Genomic DNA, 22303 nt, shown 5'->3' on the forward strand with positions numbered 1-22303 from the left:
GTTCAGCTCTTGGCTTAAAGAAGAGACAAACAAACAAATAACCTCATCTAAACTAAGAGATGACAGCCAAGGGAGCTGCTGAGCTGTGTGGGTCTCCCTCCTGCAGATGCACAGCAAGACACAGTGTGCACATCCAGGTCTGTAGGTTCAGAGCTCCCTCAGAGAGGAAGTCTGGGGCTTCCTGCAGTGTTCTGGCAGACTTACCCTTCACAGCTTAGAAATCCTGATTTTGCTTTCCTTTCTGTCCTGCTTTTGCTCCTACAGTTTCATATCAATTGGGATTTAGGCTCTCTTTGTCTTCAGAGTCCCTGTGTTTTTCTCTGCACTAAGATTCTTGGGGTTTTTTTATCCCTCAATTTATATTTTTTTAAAATGTCTTCTGCTTTTCTTGTCCAGATCTTAGACGTTTTCTAGTAAATGTCCTATTAAAGAGTGACTAAAACCAATTAAGTATGTATGGAAGCCAGACTTGCACAGCTGTATATGTACCCTTCCAGGTGCTTCCACTTTCAGTGAGCTGTAGGAGGGACAACTGTAATTAAAAAGCATTCTATCTCTTTCTGTAGAAATACTTTTGCTGTCCTTAAAGCTCCTCCTATTACTTTTTCACAGCCTTCTCTAGGCTCACAAGCCGTAAAAAAATATTAAGCAACTTTCAGTTACCTTCTCAAAGTCCTGAAACATATAAAACAAGTCCAGTAAATTAACCTGCATTTAATATGTAATTTTTTGTGGCCGCAAATCTGGCAGCTCTTGTTTAGACTTGATGGCTTCCTCTAGCTCAGAGATACAGAGAAATACTTTCATAATTAGAAGAATTATCTGTGAATGATGTTGTTACCTAGGTATTTTTATCCTTTTTTTCTTCTCTTCTATGGGAGTGATGGTTAAACTGTGAAGAACAGGATGGAAGATGTCCATATCCAGTATCAATTCTCTTTTTTTCTCCACATTTCTGCTTGTGACTATCAAGGAATGTTACCCAGCTCACAGAAGCACCAATTCACTTGTACTGGTGTTTCTGGACTCACCTCTGGAGAGAACTCTGGGAAGTGCTGTTTCCCACATTTGGGGGTATTCCTGGGAATGCCCACTTCAGGGATGAATGCTGTTTTAAAACTCATTCAGCCTGCTTATGGACTTTAGAGCTCTGTAGGATTGGAGCCAGAGAGCTTAGCTTTCTGCAGATAGGAATCTTGAGACATTGCACCTCTATTTCTCTGTCATTTATTAGTACATAATCCCAGTGCCTTAAAATTCAGACTGTCCTTTAGAAAACACGAATATATTTTACATTTAATTCTTTAGCTCTAGAAATCCACTACATACGTGTAATAACAGTGATCTGGTATAGGAACAATTTCCCTTTGGGAAGAAAGGAGCTGTTTTAAAGTTTCAGAGTTGACAAAATACAGTATTCCACGCTTTCCTAGTTTGGAACAAATAGTAATTCCTGCTGTGCTCTGACCATCTGTGGCTTATGAAAAGTAAAGGATTTGAAATTTAAAGTAAAGCTGAGGGGAAGTCTTTGTTACTCTGCTCTCCATGCGTGTTGTAGGATGGCTAAGCTCTAACTATAGGTGGTTGGAACAAAAAGTCTCCTATTGTAGACTGTTATCTTTAGCTTGGAATTTCAGCCTGCTTCTTACTGTTTCTAATTTAAACTTTCTCATCCTCATGAAGTCCTTAATACAGCACATTCCATTTATTTTCCCAAGGCTAATATGAGTAGCACTGCTGTCAGGGTCACTTCACTTTCTGGCTGTAGTTCCATGACACCAGCCAAACTTTGCATTTGAAATGGTTTCAATTGTTCCATATCTGTGTTTCCCTCCCTAGCCTGGTGATAAATGGACATTACCAGACCAGTGCCACACTGTGACGTGCTTCCCAGGAGATTACACAGTTCTGGAGAGCCGCCATATCAACTGTGAGAGGATGCCAAAGCCTGTGTGTCACAGCAGCCTTCCTGCTGTTAAGGTGGAGGAAACTTGCGGCTGCCGATGGATGTGCCCATGTGAGTATCTGTCTGTGGGTGCCTCTCCCTCCCTATCACCTGAAATGTTTTGACCACAAGTGTAATGCTGAATGGAGCTTCTCAGCCACTGGACACTTCAAAGGTGACCAGGGTGGCGGAAATTGCCATTTAATTGTTATACAGCTGTTTAAGCAAATAATTGGGCGTGTAAGAGCCTAACTGATGCTGGAATGCCTAATGCTACTTGAAGTTCAGGGCCAATGATTTTTTTGCATTAGCAGAATGACAGTGTTTTATCAGGGAATCTCACGCTCCATTTCCAAAGCTGTGTGAGCTGGGAAGGAAGAAGTACAGGAGAAACCAGGAATTTATCTCAGCAAGCTGAAAGCTAGCAATGGATTCTTGGTCCATCTTGGGGCTTAAGGGTTTGGCCTTCCCTCAATCAAGGAGGTGTAGTACAAAGAGATCAGCAAGAAATTCTCTCCGCCACCAGATAACCTCACATGGAGTATCTGAGCAGAAAGGCTGTGTGATTAGCGCCTGGGCTGGGATGACAGGAACAGGAATTAAGTGTACCCACTCACATTTACAGGGTTAGAGGGATGCAGCCCTAAGGCTGGTGATCTATTTATTAAAACATAAGTGGTTTTAAATCTAAATTAATATGCTTACTTCTTAGAAGTAGATCTGAACTCTCTATATATACACACACCTCCTATTCACAACATATAATGTCAATTTAAAATGTCCTCTGCTGAGCTGGCTGATTTAAGTACAATTTCTTCCAGACAGTGCATGAAATCCCAAAGCTGATAACTGGATTTTGATCCCTGAACTCTTAGACATACAAAATTTTTTACACCCATTGTTTTGTCATTTCCTAAAAGTGTATTTGATGATCTAAACGCTTAACACTTGAAATCTACCATTTCTGGTTTGCTACAAGAATTTTGAAAAAGTGGAAATATCTAAAATACTTATAACTATCCATCTGAAGATGTTTAAAAGATAGTCTTAGTGATACCTACCCTTAAGGAGTGCATCTTTATTAAATTTCTTGATCCTAAACACAAAGCTAGCAACATGAGGGCATTACTTTTGGCATGCAAGATATACCTTGATAAAAAACCTTCTGAAAGGAGTAAATGAAAATAACCTTTCATACTGTTAGCTGATTATCAGGAAAAGCCCTATAGGTCACTCAAGATGAGCTAAGAATTGTTTGTCTCTTTATGAATTTAATGAGCCATGGTACTCCAATTTTTTTTTTCCTGAGGTTGTCAAACTTGTGAGGGAAAAGTAGGTAGCTTTCATGTTGCAGAAGGAGGGAACAACCCTCCCCCCACCCCCAGCTGATTAAAAACCCCCATGGGTCAAGTCCTCTTTTAATGACTGCTCAGTGCAAACATGGTGATTCTGTGCCAACTAGAGCAACATCCATAGCAGCTGGAAAGGTTGATTCTGTTGCTGTGTGAAACAAAACTCTCAGCAATCAGAAAAGCAGGGATGGGCATAGCAGAGGAGGTGCTGAGTAGGAGCTCTGTGTGAGGCAACGCCTCTGTTGTTATGGAAGGAGGCTGGTTAGGCACCCATGAAAATGCTGCTAAATTGACTCATGATTCACTCATTTAGAGAGCTATAACACAATTTCCAGCCATGGCTTGACAGTGTGGATGATGTGACAAATGCTCCTGCAAAGAGGAAGTCCTTGAAAAAGTGTTCTTAGGTCATCTGAGTTCTGAGGATAGTTCAGGAGTTACAGTGCAAAGGTGCTTGCTTGCTGAACTAGTTACCAATTTTACAGCAGCATGATTTGCAGTGTGATTTGCAGCATGATTTGCAGTGTGCTCTTAGACTATTTTGAAATGGATCACATTAGTGCATTTTGTGCTACAGAAACCTATGAGAAATTTAAAAGGATTCCCAGTCTCCTTAATTTTTTTTTTAATGTTCACAGAAGATTGAGAAATGTGGTTTTATTGCTAACTCATTTCATTGTTATTTATGTATAAACTTTATAAGCATTTATGATAAAATATCTGAAGATCCTCCAGTACTCCAAGGGGCAGGCTCCTACCCTCCCTCCCTCCCTCTCTCCCTCCCTCCCTCTCTCCCTCCCTCTCTCCCTCCCTCCCATGCTGTTTTTCCTGAGAAATTAAATTTGAAGGTCATTGATTAGGAAAAAGATTATTCTCAGCTAGAAGCAAAGTACTGAATTATTAGCAATGGTAATTTCCCCCCTTACATGTTTTGCTGGCATTGATTTTATTGTCCTTATTATCCTTTAAGCAAGAGATTTGAAAATATATGAACCAGGAGCATCAGGTTTTGTTTTGGTTCTTCTGGGGTTATAATCTTCCTTGTTTTCCAGTTTTTGAAGACAAGAAAGTGTTTATAACCCAATGACCAGGACACTGAGCAACTATCAGCTGGCCAATGGTTTATCCTGTGCATATTATTTCTCCGCAGTTTTCCTGTTTCCTGTCTGAAAAACAGTCCCTGGGTGTCAACTTGTGACATGTCTGATAAGGGTGAAATAGTGTCATTTGGAATCAGGTGTAACACTGTACCGAATATCATGCAATGCAAAGGTTGAACAGAGTGTTACAGTCTTTCTACAAACAGTAAAGGAATTTTCCCTGTTTAATTTTTACATAAAATCTGTTACTAAATCATATTGAATGTGAAAAAATTTTAGGCAAAGGGATTTTTTACAAGTTTATCCAAATCGGTTTTAATACTTACTGTTCTCAGACAAAGATATTGCAAAAAACCTCCATGTGTGATGAAGTATTTACCAAAGTTTCTTGTCAAAGAATTTGCAATTCATTACCTTCCCCTCTTTCCCAATTAGTTGGTTCCCCATGCCCATAACAGTTGTGAAGAAACAGTGAAATTAAAAATGTTTTTACATGTTTTTTTTGTTGTTGTTGTTTATTTTCAGGTGTCTGTATAGGAAGTTCATCTCAACATATTGTCACTTTTGATGGGCTGAATTTTAAGCTGACTGGCAACTGCTCTTACACCTTATTTCAAGACTTGCACCATGATGTTGAAGTCCTGCTCCATGAGGGGCCCTGCAGAGCAGCACCCAGGATGAACTGCATGGACTCCATCGAAGTGAAGCATCATGGTGTAGGAGTGCAGCTCTTCAGTGACATGGCAGTAAGCAAACACCATGAATTCATCTGTGTATTGTCTGCTCATGCTGCAGAATTCAGGTTATGGGGACAAATTTCATCTCTTGATCCAGTTTCAGCCTATTTTTAACATCTCTTCTCCATTTCATGATACAATCAGTGTTTGCTTAATGAGCCAGACAAGTTTCCCCTCTTGTTCTCCCTGTTGTGCTGGTGTGCCAATGTCAAGAACACGGGATTTGGCAATGTGTCCCTGACACTTCTGCCAGAAAGGCAGGATTACAGACAGGACATACTGCACGCTGATTTCCCTCTTTTGGTCCCTCACACTATGTTTAGTCCATGGGAGAGTGCTCTGTCCCTCACAGAGCTGCGCCTGACTGGCCAGCTGAAGGTCTAGGGAGTTGCTTCTCACCTTGTGTGCAAATGGACCTCAGCATTGGAAGAAGGGGTAGCTTAGTATGCATTACATCTGTTTCATAGGCAGAGAATATTCAAACTGAACCCATGTTTCAACCTCTGGCTGCTCAGACACACAGGTGTTGGCCAACTTGCCAAAACTATCTCTCCTGACTCATGCAGCAAAACAGAGTGGACCAAAGCACCTACAGCAAGTTCTGCATGGTGCTGGACAGCCTTGACTTCCACTGAGACATCATTTGAACCTTGTAGTATGAGGTTGTTAGTCTGTAGACATGTGGCACTCAGAGAGTGTGCTTATATAGGAAAATGTTGGAAGAGTTCATGTAATTCACAGGATGAAGGTCAAGTATTTCTGTATATTTTTAGACTCAATAGAAACCTCCAGCTGGCAAAATTGGTTTTTATGTCCAGATTCAGTTGGATCTTCAGGTATTTGTCAAGTCAAAATGTTGTTCAACTGTAAAATTGGGTTGATTTGTAATGGCTTGCTAGGCCTGATGTGATGACCTCACCTTTTTTTTTTTTAAACAGGTGACTGTTAATGGTGAAAGGGTTTTTATCCCCTATTCCAGCAGCTTGTTTGAAATCACTGCCTATGGAGAAATAATGCACGAAATCAAGTTCTCGCTTCTTGGACATAATCTCACATTTACTCCAAGAAACAATGAATTTATTCTTAGACTTAATTCAAAGAGCTTTTCTTCAGGAACAAAAGGGCTTTGTGGTAAGTTTGAAAGTTAGTAAGTTAGTACTTTTAACAACTTCCTATTTGGGCTTGAACTTCTATTTATTTATTGAAATATGTGAATCTCCAAATCCGTAAACTCTCTGGGTGAACTGGTCCCACACTTTTGGGGGAATACTGGATGTCTGTGTAGGTTTTTCTACTTTCATCCCCAATGTAACAGCTCACTGATGCCCAGTAAGACTTTAGAAAGAACAGCAGGGACAACTTTCTGTTTTTTCTTGCTTCAAGTTATCTTTTCAAGGAGATTTGTGCTTTTTTTTTGATATGGGTTTAGTTTTAGATACTTATGAATTCAGTTCTGTGAGAAATCTGACCAGTGCTTGCAGTGAAGGTGAAAAATTTGAGAGGGCAACTGCTATCTGGGTGAGTTAATTCTACAGTATCCTTAGTGATGTAATCTATACAGAGATTGTACCTCTGTGGCTTGACCTGTACCTCCTTTAGTGAGGAAATGAGAAACAAGACCCCGGGTGTTTAGGCCTCTGTTGACAACAGCTGTAAGGAATATCATTAATTCCTTGAGCCACTCCAACCAGCGTCATCCACCCCATCCCTGTTTTTTTCTAGGTTTATTTTTGTGCTGATTATTCAGAGATTTTTCTTTTCCCGTTACTCTCCCTGCAAGGGCTGTGTGACCAGAACCACGTCAATGACTTCACGCTGCGCAATGGCTCTGCCACTGCTGACAGCAGTGTGTTTATCCAAGACTGGACGGTGGCAGAGCTGGGCAAGGTCTGTGACAGCCGGAGGGAGGACAGGTGCTCTGAGCGCGCGCCCGACCACTGCCACCTGCTGCTCTCGGACCGCTTTGCGGAGTGCCACAGGATCATCACCCCCAACATCTTCTACGAGGCCTGCATGGAAAGCAGCTGCTATGAGGAGGAGGCCTGTGAGATGATCACTTCCTACGCTCACATCTGCCAGGAGTATGGCGTCTGTGTAGACTGGAGAACACCAGACCTTTGCCGTAAGAGTTTTACTCTGTGCTAAAACTGATAGAGAAATTGCCCTGCTTTGGGACATCTCATCAGTGTAATATTAAGTTTTTGAATGTTCCAGATCAAGTTTATTGTACAAGTGGTATTGCAGATCTTGTAACTCGTTGATCACCTACTAAGCTGAATGTTAGGAAATAAATGTTTCTTGGTAAACTGATAAAATTCCAGGCTAGAGGAAATAAACTGTGAACAGATAACCACAGTACCTGGCTCTGCAGCCACCAAACCTTTGTGGCACCAGGTTTGGGCTGAGAGTCTGCTAGGCTCTTTTAGCAGCAGATATCATTGCTTTTGATACAGACTTTGGATGGTCTGAGGTGGACAGAGAAACTCATAATTTGGACTAGTGGAATTGCTTCCCAGCCTGTCACTGTCACACCTGGCACAAAATAAGACTTTTCTTTGTAACAGTTTTCCCAAATCCTTCAATTTCCATAAAAGCTGAAACTTTTGAGAATGTGGTGGAAAAGCCAGTGTGATTTTAAGTTTCTGCTGCAGGGAAAATTGGGGAAATAGCCTGTCTTTGTGGTGTCATTTCTTGCCAGAACATGCCTGTTAGGCTGACTGAACCAGCTGTAATTTGCTTTGCAAATCTGGTTCTTGTGCCTGGATTTTGCTTGTGTTTTGGAGGTGAAAAGTTTGTGCTGTGTAGCAGGATGTGAGTATTGCACATTACCAGAACCCAACCAAGGCAAACAAGACAACCATGCTAGACCCAAACTCAACTTTGTATGCCTTCTCTTCTAAATGCTCATAGACAAGTAGTTCTGCTTTCTTTTCCTTTTTTTTTTCTTTTTTTTTTTGTTCCTGTTGTGAGGCATACCTAAAGATCTGCTAAAAATGCAAGGTATCATTAAATACAAGTAAATAACTCTTGAGGTGGCTTATTCTCCACCTTCTCCTGTTAACCTTTCTGCAGTGATGGTTGCAGACCTTCAGATAGTCCCTCAGCATGTCTGTTTAGTCAAGTGCCTTAGATGTGGATGTGTGTAGGAATTTTCTTTCCCAGCTACCTCCTTACAGAGTGTCTTGATGTTCCAGTTGATTTTCTCACCTCCTGCCTCTCTAGTTGAGTTTTTTATTGTTGCTTTGCCTTCTTTCCCTGGATACTTTTCATTTCAGAACTGAAGAACCAGTATCCTAAAGGTATGATAAAAAAAAAAGAAAGTGTAAAACAAATGCTTTTTGCTTTTTTTCATGTTTTAAACTCAGACTGAAGGAATGATGGGATAGGAAGTCATGCTTTAACATGGAAAGGGTTAATGCTAAAGACTTTTTTTTCTGTCACCATTGGCTGCTAGAAGACTACGTGTAGACCATTTAGCTGATGAATGTTTTCTTGTTCGTTTGTTTGGGAGCTTGGGTTTTGTCTCAATGTTTTTCGTCAGGGGACTGAAAGAAAGTTTTAAAAACCTCACAGCAGTCACAGGCTGGGAAATAAGAAACACTTTTTCTAATTGAAGCTGTAGAGAAAAATAGACTTAAGGGAACACACAGTATGGAAGCTGTGTCCATAGGTTTTTTGAATAGCTGTAGCCCTAATTTTGTGTTTGCTTTCAGAGACAATATCCTCAGGTTCGTGAATACATCAGTAAAGACTTTGTTAGCTAACAGGGCTGTACAGCTACTTGATTGAATTAATTCTGTTAATAAGACAATTTAGTTAAAAATATGCAGAAATCCAGCAGGTTCAGTTTTGAAGTACCAAAATGTTCTGTTTTTTAGCTTTCTTTAGTTGTGTGGGAACACTGCAGCCTGTCAATTAAAAAAAAAAAAAGAAAAAAAAGAAAACTTTCTTCAATGCTTTACTCTCTTTACTCTGTCCTGACTATCTCTTAACCATGCACTGTTACCATACAGATAAGGTTCTAAATTTTTGTCTGTGGCCCAGTATTGGAAACAAATTTTGACAAGTGAATGCTCACCCAAACCAACGTATTGGTGAGTCATATGTTGCTGCTGATTCATGTGGCCTGAAAATATCGTTCACTGATTTGTGCTGCAAGGGATCAGATCCATTCTTTGGGTGATGGCTTTCTAAAATGGAAAAAATGCTGAAGAAGGCTAGATAGGAAAGATTGATTTTCATTTCTTTAGATCTCGTAAATAAAGGTGATGTTTTCTTCTGTCTTGCTCAGCAATGAAATGTGCTCCACATCTGATGTACAACCACTGCCACATGTCCTGTGTGAAGAGCTGTGAGAATAATACCAAAGTCAGTGTCTGCAAGGATTATCCCATGGAAGGCTGCTTCTGCCCAGAGGGAAAGGTGATTTTTGGTGACAGCTGTGTTAGTGAAGAAGTCTGCACTCAGTGTGTCAGTGAGGATGGCACACACCACCAGGTAACTGCGAGCACAGCAAACTCTGGCAGTGGTTGGAGTTCACAGCTTTGAAAGTAAATCTGTTTTCCCTTTGGATACTTTATTTTCTAGCTCAGTTCCTCCTAATCTGCTGGCTGTCAGCCCTATTTAGTTCCCCTAGTGTGAAATTGGCTGGGACTGGATATAAAGATCACAGATGGGACTGTACAGACCTGGAAAGGCATGACAATTCCATGTGGAGGGGTGTTTAGAGGAAAGAGAGGAAGAGTGATGGCATAAGTGAATATTTACCAAGATAAACATCTCCATTCAGCAGACTTTTATGAGTAATGACAATTTAATCATAAATCCTTTACTTAAAATGTCTTGTCTTTACAAAGCTCACTGAAATCGTTATGAGGGGCAGTGGAGAGACAGGTGTCAATCTCTTCTCTGTGTGATCAGGAACAGGATGCAGGGAATGGCTGGAGCTGTGTTAGAGGAGGTTTAAGCTGGATATCAGAAAAGATTCTTCTCCCAGAAGGGTATCGGGCACTGAACAGGCTCCCCAGGGAATGGTCACAGCCCCAAGGCTGCCAGAGCTCCAGGAGCATTTAGACAATGGTCTCAGGCACAGGGTGAGATTGTTGGTGTGTCTTTGCAGGGCCAGGAGCTGGACTTGATGAACCTTGGTGTAAGTCATTGGAGACTGATGGTGGCGATTAGTAGGCTGTATAATGTAATGTTAGTTCATAGATGCTTGCGTGAGGAGAGGAGGGTTAAGGGGAGGAGTTGGGATGATAATTTTTAGCCTTGTAGGAGGTTGAAGTTGTGTTGGTGGTCGGAGCCTTGTGGGTCCTTTCCAATTCGTGTATGAAATATTTCCAGTGGTTAATGGGGAATGGTGAGACCAAGTCAACTTTTTATCTAGTGGTGGTTTGTGTATATCTATCTATATCTATATCTATATCTATATCTATATCTATATCTATATCTATATCTATATCTATATCTATATCTATATCTATCTATCTATATTTTATTTTTTGAGGAGAATTATTCCTTCGATGAAATTATTAATTTTGGTTTTACTGAAAATCCACTTTGCTTAGTTAAGGCAGCCCTCTCTGTGGCAGTATGAGATTGGGAAAAGGTGTGGATGCTTTTCCACAGCTGCAGTGAAAGACGCTGTTGATTTCAGCATCACACAGTGGGTGTGTTCCCTGTTCCAAGTGCAGGGGTTGTTTCTCTTCTCTCCCAGCTACTCAGCTCTTAGAGTTTGCACATGCATCAGCCAGTCCTCTTCAATCCACGTTTTTGTTATGGGATTTGAAAGAGAAGGGACTTTAATTGCAGTGTTTTATGGGCTTTTGATCCGTAATGAGATTTTTGGGGAGGATCAGCTCATGTACCCGTTTTGCCTCTCCATCATTGCAGGCTTAGCTTTGTGAACAAGATAATAGGCACTTGGGTCAGGATTTCCTTAAACTCCTTCTTTTCTTCTGGTGTTCATTCCTCTGTTCTTTTCTACCCTAGATTGTGTTTGGGCTTATGGGATTTTAGTCCCAACACTCAAACAGGGTGGCTTAAAACCTGTAACTGTCTCTGAGTATAGATGCAGTATGCTTAGATTTGTCCTTTTTTTTTTTCTTCCTATCTCTAATGGCCTCAGCAGAGTGTTAGTTTTAAACCAAGCTCCAGAGTTTTCTAGATGACAGCATTTTTTTTGTGGCATCCTGACCTCCTCTACATGTTGTCATCCAGAACCTGGATTGGTTGTGCAAATTAAAATGTCTCATAATGCATCTTTCCACTCTTATCTCCCTATTCACATGGGTGTTAAATGTGTGGGTAACTTTGACTGAAGCTTTAATACCAATGATTTCCAATCTCATGGGAAGGAGCAGTGACTGAAAAATTATCTTTACTGGTGGTTTCTGAATGTGCTCATTAACCCCAGGTAGTCACCACAGTGATGATTTTGGTGTTAGAGGTGTAATAGTGCTTTTCCAGTCTTCAGTCCACTGCAGAATCAAGTGACACTCCAAATAGTCTTAATATAAAAATATGCACAATTTATTTTTCTGTGTTGAAGAATTAGGGAAACTAAACACAGAGAAATAAATAGTGCATATTTTTATGTGCCTAGGAAATTCTTCTCTGTTTTACTAATTAGGGAAAGCAGACACTTCTCTGTATTTCCCAAAATAATGCTGTTTCCCTTTTTACCACTGAACATGCAATCATGGTATGTAGTAGAACCAGTCCACTGTTACTCACAATAGCCTGCAATTGCATTTATACCTGAGCATTTTTGATGCTTAAAACAATGGTAATTCCTCATCCCATCCACGCATTCTTTACATCTTTTGCTAAATTGGCACACGACAGTCGTTGCAGAATTATGTGTCCCCATAGTTTTTTACTGTTAACAGAGCAACCAACCCTTCATAGATTAATCTTCATGAATCTTCTGATTTTCCAGGTTAATGTTACTCATCCTCACCCACTCCCATCCTCCCATCCCATCATACCAGAGCATGGGATTTCTATGTAACACTCTGTTGGGGTTTTTTCCTTCAGCACATGGAAACATGGATTCCTGAGAATGAGCCTTGCAAGATCTGCACATGTCTTGATAGCAAGAGGATAAACTGTACGGTCCGACCCTGCCCGACTGTCCAATGTAAATTCAATATTATTCAATATTATTAATTAATATTATTCAAATTTAGCTCTGTGACTGGACTTGAATTGACGCTCTGGTTCCTGGCTTCCTAGTTTTTGTTCAAACTTGTTTTATGGATGTTTTCTCCAGCTGTCCAGTGTGGTCCATGTGAAGTCGCTCGCCTGCGCAGGGGCCCTGGCCAGTGCTGTCCTGAGTACGAGTGTGGTAGGTTCTTGTACACTTTTGGAATCTTCTTGGTCTGTACTTTTTCCAGATATTTCTAAGGTATACAGTCCCTTTAAAAAAAATAAAATTATTCAGTGCTTCACTTTTGATACCACTGAATTGTTGTACAATCATCCATGTGGAAAACCAAACAGCTCCTAAGAATATGAGTCTCCATTCACTTCCAACTTTGTATCTCTTTCTGTAGTAGATGAGGAAGCGAATGGAGCAATTTTTTTGTCTAAATGACATTAGAATAGTTTTTTCTCAAGCATTTATTTTTGCATCATCTATATTTGCCCATTAAATATAACATTAGAACCTTAATCCGCATAACCAGAGCTTGAACACTTCTCTGAGCTATTTTGAAAACAAACTCTGACCTGCTGAACTTTAATATACTTCATATTTTAAGACAGCAATTGAGTGTGAGTTTAATGGGGATGTGCATGTGTGTGTGTGTGTTTTCTCAGGGACTAAGTAGACATGGTTTTAACCACTCTCTAAAATTCTGCTCTTAGTTTGTGACCTGGTTTCCTGTGATTTGCCTCCTGCCCCTGTCTGTGAGTTTGGCCTGCAGCTTGCCCTAACTAACCCTGGAGAATGCAGACCAAATTACACGTGTGGTAAGATAATTTTTCCTAGCAGGGAGTGACTCTGGAGCACTGCATTTGAGCAACACTGACGACTTCCTTTAGGCATTATTTTTTCCCCCCTCTGAAAGGTTTAATTTTGGTGTTTAAAGGTTTAATTATTAAAAATTAATTTTAATAATGGATGTGTAACGATTTCCCAGACTTGGCAGAAGCATATTGCTGGCACTTGGAGTACACTTTCAAATTAAGGACAAGAGAAACACTTTACTCTTGGGCATGTGTTCTCTGACCCTGGTGCTTATTTTATAAATCTTCTTGTTTGTTAATGGCACAAGAATTTTTTTGGCAGGGCAGAAACTTTTTTGAGTTCCCAAACCAGAGCCTTTTATATCTGTGTTACTCCTCAGGCTTTAAACATGTTTATAACAGTTTGAGATCCTGATTAATGCCTTGCTGCCAGTGAACTGTTCTGTTCACTGGCAGCACTCTGAAAATTTATGAGCTTGACATGGTGCCCACCTTTTCCTGCCAGCCTGCAACAGGGAAATGTGCAGCTCCACCTCAAGCCTTTCCTGCCCATCACACCGGATGCTGACTGTTGTCAAGACCGAGTGCTGTGACAAATATGAGTGTACCTGCAGCTGTAGGAACTCCACAGTGAGCTGCCCTCTGGGGTATCTCTCCCAGTCTCTCACCAATGACTGTGGCTGTGTGTCAACCACCTGCATTCCAGACCAGGTAAGGGAAGTGAAATGTCTTTTCCACATGGAGTGGCAGTACCAGAGCAAGTAGGCAGACAGCTAGATATGAAGAAACCCCCAATGAGACTGCTGGAAAATGATGCCAGGGCATTTTTAATTTACAAGTGCCTGAAAGAAACACACTATTACTTCATACTGTTGCTTTTATTACAGTAATTTATTTTGACATAGCCAGTCGATTTTTGTAACTTTGAGATAATATTAAAAACCATTTGAAACTTAAAGGTTACTCAAACATCAGGAATTTCTGAGGTGATTTTTGTTTTCAGGTAACACATACACATACTTTGGGACCACTACCATTACTATATATTCTTCCAATACCATACTAAATTTGTTGACATATTTGGTACACCTTAGATCTAAACTTCCTTGGGCTCATTGATTACCTTTGTCTCCGTCTGAGAAGGGGTTGTGTTTTTTAAGAACTATATCACCACTTTTAAGTTTTTGCCAAAATATTATTCTGCAAAAGCTTCACCGGGGTATATTTTTCTTGTTTTGCCAACCTTTTATTAAGTTGTTATATTATGTTAACCTTTAATATAAAGTTGCTTAGGGAAGATGTTGCAGGGCAATGTAATTTTTTCATTAAACCTGAACATAGGGTTACCTTATCTTGCAGAACAGGACATCTACCTTTTATTGTCCATTTCTAAGTAGTTCATGACCTTTCATAATTCATTTTATGTCTCTGAGACTTACTTGCTCTAGCTATAAAAATAAATGTTCTCTCTTTAATACCAAGCTGTAATTTTATTAATAGGAAGTTCAATATAAGGGATGGCTCTGCTTTTTGGGGGTAGCTGTGGTGGCCAGATGATACAAGAGGATGAAAGCTTTTAGCTCCAGATGGTTTAGCTGGAAGAAATTTTGTCTTCAAGGCTCCTTCTAGAGGACTTACTGTTTATTATCCCTAAATATTGTCACATTATACTTACAGGGAAACTGAGACCCTGGGCAACTCCATTGACTGCAGATAAAACTCTCCAATTTATTTTCTGTAAAACAGTAGCTTTATCTGTACTTATTTTTGTTTCCTCAACAGGCTGACCACAATTTTAAGAACTGTAGCATTTCTAAGGGATTAAAAATACTCCATAGAATTTATGATTGATTTCACACCTTAAAATGCAGCCCTTTTGAACCAACAGTGTACCCTGACAGTAGCAGTGTGCTCTTTTATGTATGAACTATTGCATTTAATAGGTGTGTGTGCACAACAATATAGTCTATCCTGTTGGGACAACCTGGGAAGATGGATGCAGGGAATGCTCTTGCAGCAGTCTGAGGGATGATGTTACAGGACTTCAGATGACAGAGTGTCATGACAAAGAATGTGACACGTTCTGCTCTCAGGTAAGTAACACATAAACCAATGCATTACCCAGCAGAGCCCTGGTGGGGACCTGCAATGATCCCTTTTAAGCCTCCTTGTTTAGAAAGTAACCAGAGAAAATTAGAAAAATAGGTGTTGTAGCAATGGATTATCCTGGGAGCAGAACCTAGGAGCATGAGTCTGGGCATTATTGACTTCATTTTAGGGTAATTGTTTTAGGATTGCATCCTGCTGCCAAGAAAATCAGTGACAAATTTATTTTATGTTTTGATAGAAGAAAAACTGTATCCTGAAGTGTATGTCACTTAACCACTTGCACAATAAGTGTTCATGATGTCTGAAGTTCAATTGCAGATGTCTGTTCTAGCTCAAGTTCACTTTCTGAAGTTCCCATTTCAGCTCTGTCTATTGCTAAGCTCTGCCTATTGTAGCAGCAATAACACTTCATGCTGGGACCTTTATTGTGCTTAGACATCTGGTAAATCCTATAAAACCCTGTGGTTTCCTTTTGGAAGCCTGCAAAGGAAGTGTGAGCCACTTTGTTATATTGACTTAGATGGTCAAACAGGAATAGACAGATAATTGGTACAAAGAGTTGGTAGAGAAATGTGATTTAAGCCAGATATTAGGAAAAGGTTCTTCTCCAAGAGGCTGGTTGGGCACTGACACCGTCCCCAGGGAATGGTCATGGCCCAAAGCCTGGAAGAGCTCAAGAAGTGTTGGGACATGGTGGGCTTGTTGGGGTGTCCTGTGCAGGGCCAGGAGCAGGACTCGATGATCCTGTTGGATCTTAAAGACTGCATCATTCTCTAGGACCAACCAAAAACCCCTAATCCATTAGGAAAAAACCAGCAAAGCAAGTGCAGAGTTTGATGAGTAAGTTTGAGGATGCCAAATGCAGGAAAAACCATGAGAATAGATGTGGCAGATTTACCTGTTGCAATACAATCCCTTCAGTTTCCTTGTGTAGAAAAGACTTTTCTATATTATGGCAATTTTAATGAAATATTAGGTCTAAAGTATCTAGCTGTGTTTCAGCTCACAGCAATAATTTATCAATAATTTTTTATTCCAATAAAATCTCATTAATGCAGAGCTACAGGTCCTTGACATTGCAGCATCAAAAAAATCTGGTTAAAAACACATAAAAAGACTTGGTGGAAACAATGCCAGTTCTTTATGGGAATTTGTCATTTCTTCAGCTCCTTTAATGGTTATCAAGGCTGTACAACCAAAATTGTTATTGATAGACTACCTGGATACCTCAGATTTTTTTCCTTTGCTTACTCCTGATTCAGTGGATATACATATCAAGGACATCAGTGGTGCTGTCATACAGTTTGAAATGACCTTAAAATTATTTTTCAGTTCAGATTAGATGGCATTAAAAGTTTTATTGATATCAAATACTTACTTCAATCATGAATCATTACTAGGATGATATTTAGACTCTCTGCTGCTCCTGGTTATTAATTTCATTGCCAGGTGTTAAAGTTGTGCTGTATCATTTTTGACAGTGTCATCTTGCAGTTTTTTAAGTCTTGTTACACGAAAGAAAAAAAAGGAAAAGAAAAGAAAAAAACAAAAAAACCCTGACTCCATAACATGTACTAGCTCTTGGATTTTTACTTCTCTTGAGTTTGCCATGCAGAAAGTGGCATCTGATACTTCAGATGCTTCAGACATGTATTTAGCAGATAAAAGTAATGTAAAACCAAATTGCTCAACAGCACAACTTCTCTCACAAAGCTGGGTCAATGTCTGGCATCACATTTTATGATGTTATATGAAATAAACTTCCATATCAAAGACCATTGATTATCAAGGTTTGCTAATGTGCTTCAGATTGCAAATCAGGGATTGTTCATGAAGGGAGGGAGCAGTTGGGAATCCCTCAGTAATTCAGTTTGACCAAAATAAAATTATGCTTATATTTTACAGGCATTTTTCAATGAACAATATTATGTGACAGTACATCTCTCCTTGAACTCTGTGCTGAGATCAGAGTTACGTTTTACCCCTTGGACACTGCCTGGCTATTACATATAGAATATTTTATTTCTAATTAGATTAAAGCTTTTTGCTTTCTTGCACTTAGATATTTTACTGTTTCAGTATTTTGCTGCTTGCTTTTGGAGATTAATATATATTAAAAGTGAGAATTGGGATTCCTGTTGTTTCTGTGGGTCGGGTTTTTTTTGACCTATTTTGCTGGATTTATAAGATTTTTCTTTAGTAACAGAGGCCCTACTGTTAAATTTTCATGCTTCTTATTTAGTTTTCCGTAAGTAGGTGTTAGACTTTGATGAGATACATAATCTCTAGTGTTGCATAGTAGTTTCATTTTTTTATCTTTGTAGAATTTTTTTCAAATGCCTTTTGCAGGTAAACTGTTGCCTGTAACTGTGTTGGACTTGACAGTGTTGGGTTAATGGTTCAACTTGGTCTTAAAGGGTTTTTTTAATGTAAATGATTCTATAAAGAAAAGATAAAATGATCAGTCAAAACCAGTCCCTGGATTACATGTCTAAGAAACCTGCATCCTCTCTCTGCTTAAACACAGATGTCTGAGTGTGCTCAGACTGAATCATACCCTTGAATTTTCTGGAATGGGAAGGGCAGTTGCGAGTGCTGGTTAACCTCCAAGATGCCACAAGAGCAATTTTTACCTTTAATTTGCCTTTGTAAAATACTTCTATATGAAAAAGGGTTTTTTAAAAAAAAATATTTAAACCCCCTCATAATTCTATCTGTCCTTTTTCAAACTCTCCTTTTCATAAAAGGTTGCTAACATTAAACATCGATCCTAAAAGAAAATGCTGGGATTGATGTTCTTGTTTGCCTCCTCTTCCTGGATAAGGAAGTTCTTTTATTTTCTTTCCTCCCCCAGGGCTACAAGTACATTGTACCAGAAGGGGAGTGCTGTGGGAGATGTCAGAAAACTGCCTGTGAGGAGCTGCACTTTTGGCCTCGGGGTGATGAAGATCCTCCTTTGCATGAGGTGAGGTGCCAGTGGGATGGACACTTTCCCTCCTCACAAAAGCCCCCTGGAGTTATTTTGTGTTCCATGGAAGGAGATGAAGATGATATCAGCTTTTTCTTCTACACATCAAGCAGCACTGAGAGACAATGTTTTGGGTATTCTTGTGACCTACGCAGTCAATTCCCATGTGCGAATCCTCCCCACCCTTGTCTGGGCCAGATATTTTGTGTGCAATCACTAATTTCAGCCATGGTAGCTTGAAAGAATGTTCATTGGGTATAATGCCTCCCCGGCTGTCAGCTATTTGTTTAAATTATCCCAGTTAATTTGTATTACAATCTGCTGCCGTCTTAAAAAAAGAATCTTGTTAAAGTGCTGTTTTGCAACCTGCCTTTTTCCTTGTTTTAGCATGAGGATTTCTTAAGGTGGATCACTATGCTTCTCTGCTGCATCAAACAAGCCTTTGGAAGGCCTATTTTTGTGTCCCACTGTCTCTCACTGACTTTTTTTTTGTCCTACCACATTAATAATTATACTCTGCAGTCTTTTCCTTGCTATGTCCTCTTGTAACTCTTCTGTCATTAGTGAAGAATTAAGCATTTAACCCCCTAGAAGAATGCATTTCCAAACTTTCTGAGCAAAGATGTTTGACTGCAGTTGGGGATCTAATCTTGAGTTTTGCTGTTCCTAAAGTGTTTTCAGAGTTGTATCAGTGAAGGAATTAAACTAAAAAGCAGTAAGAGTTTCTCCCAGCACTGAACTGTGGCAGCATCTTCCTCCTGGCTGCTGTTCCCTGTCTGTTGCCACAAACAGCACTTGAAGTTCCTGCTTCGTCTGGTCTGTGGGTGATGATAATAAGAGATCTATCAACAGGATCTCGTCTTTTCTACATTTGCAAGTTTCAGGGCCAGAGCCTGTTGCTAAAGCCTCCTTTGGGCTTAGCAGAGCAGATTTGCAGCAGATTGCAGCAAAAAAAGGGGCTGCTCAGCTGCAGTGCAGTGCAGTGCAGCCGGTCACCGGGGAATAAAAGCAGATTTAACTCCAGTTAGGAGTGCTTTTCCTTCTTCACATGTTATTTGACCTGTCCCTTTTGAAGGATACTTCTCTAATTCTTATTCTCTACAAACTCAGCATACTTTATAAACTGATTGTCACAGAAAGGGTTTGTGGAGACCTGTTGAGTGACACTGTTCCTGATGTAGTAAATGTGCATTTGGCAAGCCAGCATCTGTCTGGGGTGGCCTTCCCACTGTCCAGGGGCACAAATATCCCTCTATCCAAGGGCTGATTGTGTTTAATCCACTCTCAACTTCCACCTCAGGTTGGAACGGAGTGGCGATCCCCCTGGAACCACTGCATTGTCAACGAGTGTGTCCGGGTGAACAATGAGGTTTTTGTGCAGCAGAAGAATGTTTCTTGCTCCCAAATGGATGTGCCTGACTGTCCAGAGGGAACTGAGCTGCGTTGTGACGAAGTGATCGACTGTTGTCCTTCCTGCAGATGTGGTAATGTTTGGGGCATGCCAAATGGGATCACTCCACCATGAATTCTTTCATGGGGTGACTATCTGGTTCTCAACAACAATTTTAAAAGTGTGTGTTCTGGAAGCATAGCCCCACTTTGAAGGGCTCCTGTGTAATTCAGACACTGAGTACAGAAGCACCTGCTGCTGCATCCAAAGCCCTGTGGACAAAAGGGGAGGAGGAGATTCTGCCTTCCAGTGCCTGAAGGGAGCCCACAGGAAAGATGGAGAGAGACTATTGACAAGGGCCTGGAGTGACACGACAAGGGGGAATGGCTTCACACTGACAGAGAGCAAGTTTAGCTTGGATATTAGGAAGAAATTCTTCCCCGTGAGAGTGGTGAGGCCCTGACACAGGTTGCCAGAGAAGTTGTGGCTGCCCCATCCCTGGAAGTGTCCAAGGCCAGGTTGGATGGGGCTCTGAGCAACCTGGGCTAGTGGAAGGTGTCCCTGCTCATGGCAGGGGGTTGGGACTGGATGATCTTTAAGGTCCTTTCCAAGCCAAGCCTATGATTCTGTAACTCCTAACATAGTCTTGACTCAAAAGTCTAAAGCTAAACGTTTGGTTAATTGGCCTCAATCTGGGAAGACTCACAGTGGTGTTTAGTTGACACGCATGTGTGCAACCACAGGGTGAGGAGGGAACAGTAGGAGGAGGAAAGGATATATGCTCTCTAAGTTACAGAAAATTGGAGTTAATCTTCTGAAAGTGTGAGGCTTGAACTGGAGGGGAAAGTTTATTATGTTCTGCCATGTACTTGTTCAAAAAGAGCTCAGCCAGAGATAATTTTATGTAGCATCAAGTATAGCTCTGACAAGTTGTTGCCTGTGTGTAATGTAAGAGGGCTCAGTTATGCCTCTTTACAGTGAAACTGCATACAAATTTCTTCAAGCTGGAACTGTACTGAGTCAAAAGAGCATAGCTGTGGTTGATTAAATCTTGGAATTGTCATTATAATGGTAATGCTAAGAGGAATACTTTTTTCTTTTTCAGTGCCCCTGAATGGTTGTCCATTGAATGGCACTGTTATTGGGGTAAGACACAAATTCCTTTTACCTTTTGAGATGGCTAGATATTTAAATATATGAATGAGCTTTTGAAAGACACACACTTGTCAGAATAGTCACACACAGAATACAGGGCAGCTTTTTTTTCCAGATAGAATCTCTGCAAGGAAGACCTTGGAGTAAAAGCAGTGCCAGGGGGTCAGTATGTCTATGTCCAGCTCCTGACTCTGCCAGGGTCTTCCTATATGACAATGAGCATCTCTGCAAAATGGAGATAGCAAAGTTTCTTATCTTGAAGGATGCTTGAAAAGAGTGCTTAAAAACTGTGATAATCTGCATTTTGTAGTGGTTTGCAGACTACCAAACACACAGGAAACTCTCTACGAGGGTTAATCTCCCTAGCGATCCTTGCCCACTTTGGGGAAGCAAAACCTTCCCATATTCTGCTTAGAGGATAAGGCATATTAAAGCAAGGATGGAGACTTCCTCCACCTGTGTGGAAGGAGAGGTATCCCTCCTTGGCTATTAGCAAGAACAGGAAAGCTTCCTGTTCTTGAGCTTCCTCCCTGTTTGACCTCTTTTCTCTTTCAAGATCCCTGCTGATATGCTCTGTGAGGAAATTTTTTCTCCACTGCGTATTTAATAGATAGATTAAGACATGTTTAACCCAGCCTGTGGTAGTGGGAATGATGTTAAGCATCTGATCTCATTTATGCCGAATTTATCTTTGGAAAGCTCTGTCAATTGTCCATTGTTTCCCTAAATCCATATTCTGGCAGCACCTCTGGTGTCAAAGAGCTCTAAATATTCTCACCATCCCCCAGGGAAACAGGTTCTCTTTAGTCATTTAACCTAACTTTAACCTACTCATTCCTGCTTTGTCAACACGTGCCTTCGTTTTTCATTTATTTAAAAGTAAATGTACTCAACATTTATATTTGTATTTTAGTGGTGTGGCAGAGAGAACCTTTCTCTATCTATTTCTTGTGGTTTGGATTTTTTTTTGTATAGTCCAAAGGCATAAGTTTATAAGTTTTTTAGAGCTAAAGCGATGTCATCAAACATCCATCATTCTGTGTAGAGATGACTTCCCTGTAGAATTAAATCAAAGGAAAAATTCTTGTTTTTCTTGTCAGAAAAGAAAAGCTTTCTTATCAGAACACTGGTTTTAAAAGTGATAAATTCTGGAATAATCTACTTTCTCTTTGATCCCTCTACTTCTTTCCTCTTTTGTATGTTGTCAGAACTAGTTGGCATCCTATAAAGACAATATTAGTAGGGAATGTCAAGCAGGACAGTAATTAGCAGCTCTTGCCACTTTCTCTTATACAGGATTATATATTCCATATATGTAAATATTGCAAACCAAAGCTGTTTCCACTTGTGTGCTGTTCTGCCATGACCAACTAATTTTTTTCTCCTCCAAAAAAATGTTCACCTGATCTGTCAAGTAAAGTACTTTTTCTTTCTTCAAGCATTTGAAAATATTTACAAATAATTTAAAATTAAACATAAGGAAATTTTGAAACAAAATGTCATATTGAAACCAAAATGAGAAGTGTCTGTGTTTTGAAAACTTCAAAATAAAATGTCTCAGCTTCTGCAATATTGA

General features: G+C 40.1%; 1 protein-coding gene across 1 annotated transcript in view; it reads left to right on the forward strand.

Annotated features, from left to right (window-relative positions):
- VWF (von Willebrand factor) overlaps positions 1–22303 on the forward strand; it is a 117128-nt gene that overhangs the window by 81406 nt on the left and 13419 nt on the right. The window contains exons 34-46 of the mRNA XM_036404921.2: positions 1840–2017; positions 4923–5143; positions 6073–6265; positions 6915–7256; positions 9426–9631; positions 12173–12275; positions 12408–12482; positions 13004–13108; positions 13611–13816; positions 15049–15198; positions 18069–18179; positions 19483–19666; positions 20678–20718. Of these exons, the coding sequence (XP_036260814.1) occupies positions 1840–2017; positions 4923–5143; positions 6073–6265; positions 6915–7256; positions 9426–9631; positions 12173–12275; positions 12408–12482; positions 13004–13108; positions 13611–13816; positions 15049–15198; positions 18069–18179; positions 19483–19666; positions 20678–20718 (2115 nt within the window). The remainder of the gene's footprint in view (positions 1–1839; positions 2018–4922; positions 5144–6072; positions 6266–6914; positions 7257–9425; positions 9632–12172; positions 12276–12407; positions 12483–13003; positions 13109–13610; positions 13817–15048; positions 15199–18068; positions 18180–19482; positions 19667–20677; positions 20719–22303) is intronic.

Source organism: Molothrus ater, chromosome 5 (assembly GCF_012460135.2).
Source record: "Molothrus ater isolate BHLD 08-10-18 breed brown headed cowbird chromosome 5, BPBGC_Mater_1.1, whole genome shotgun sequence".
Classification (NCBI taxonomy): Eukaryota; Metazoa; Chordata; class Aves; order Passeriformes; family Icteridae; genus Molothrus; species Molothrus ater.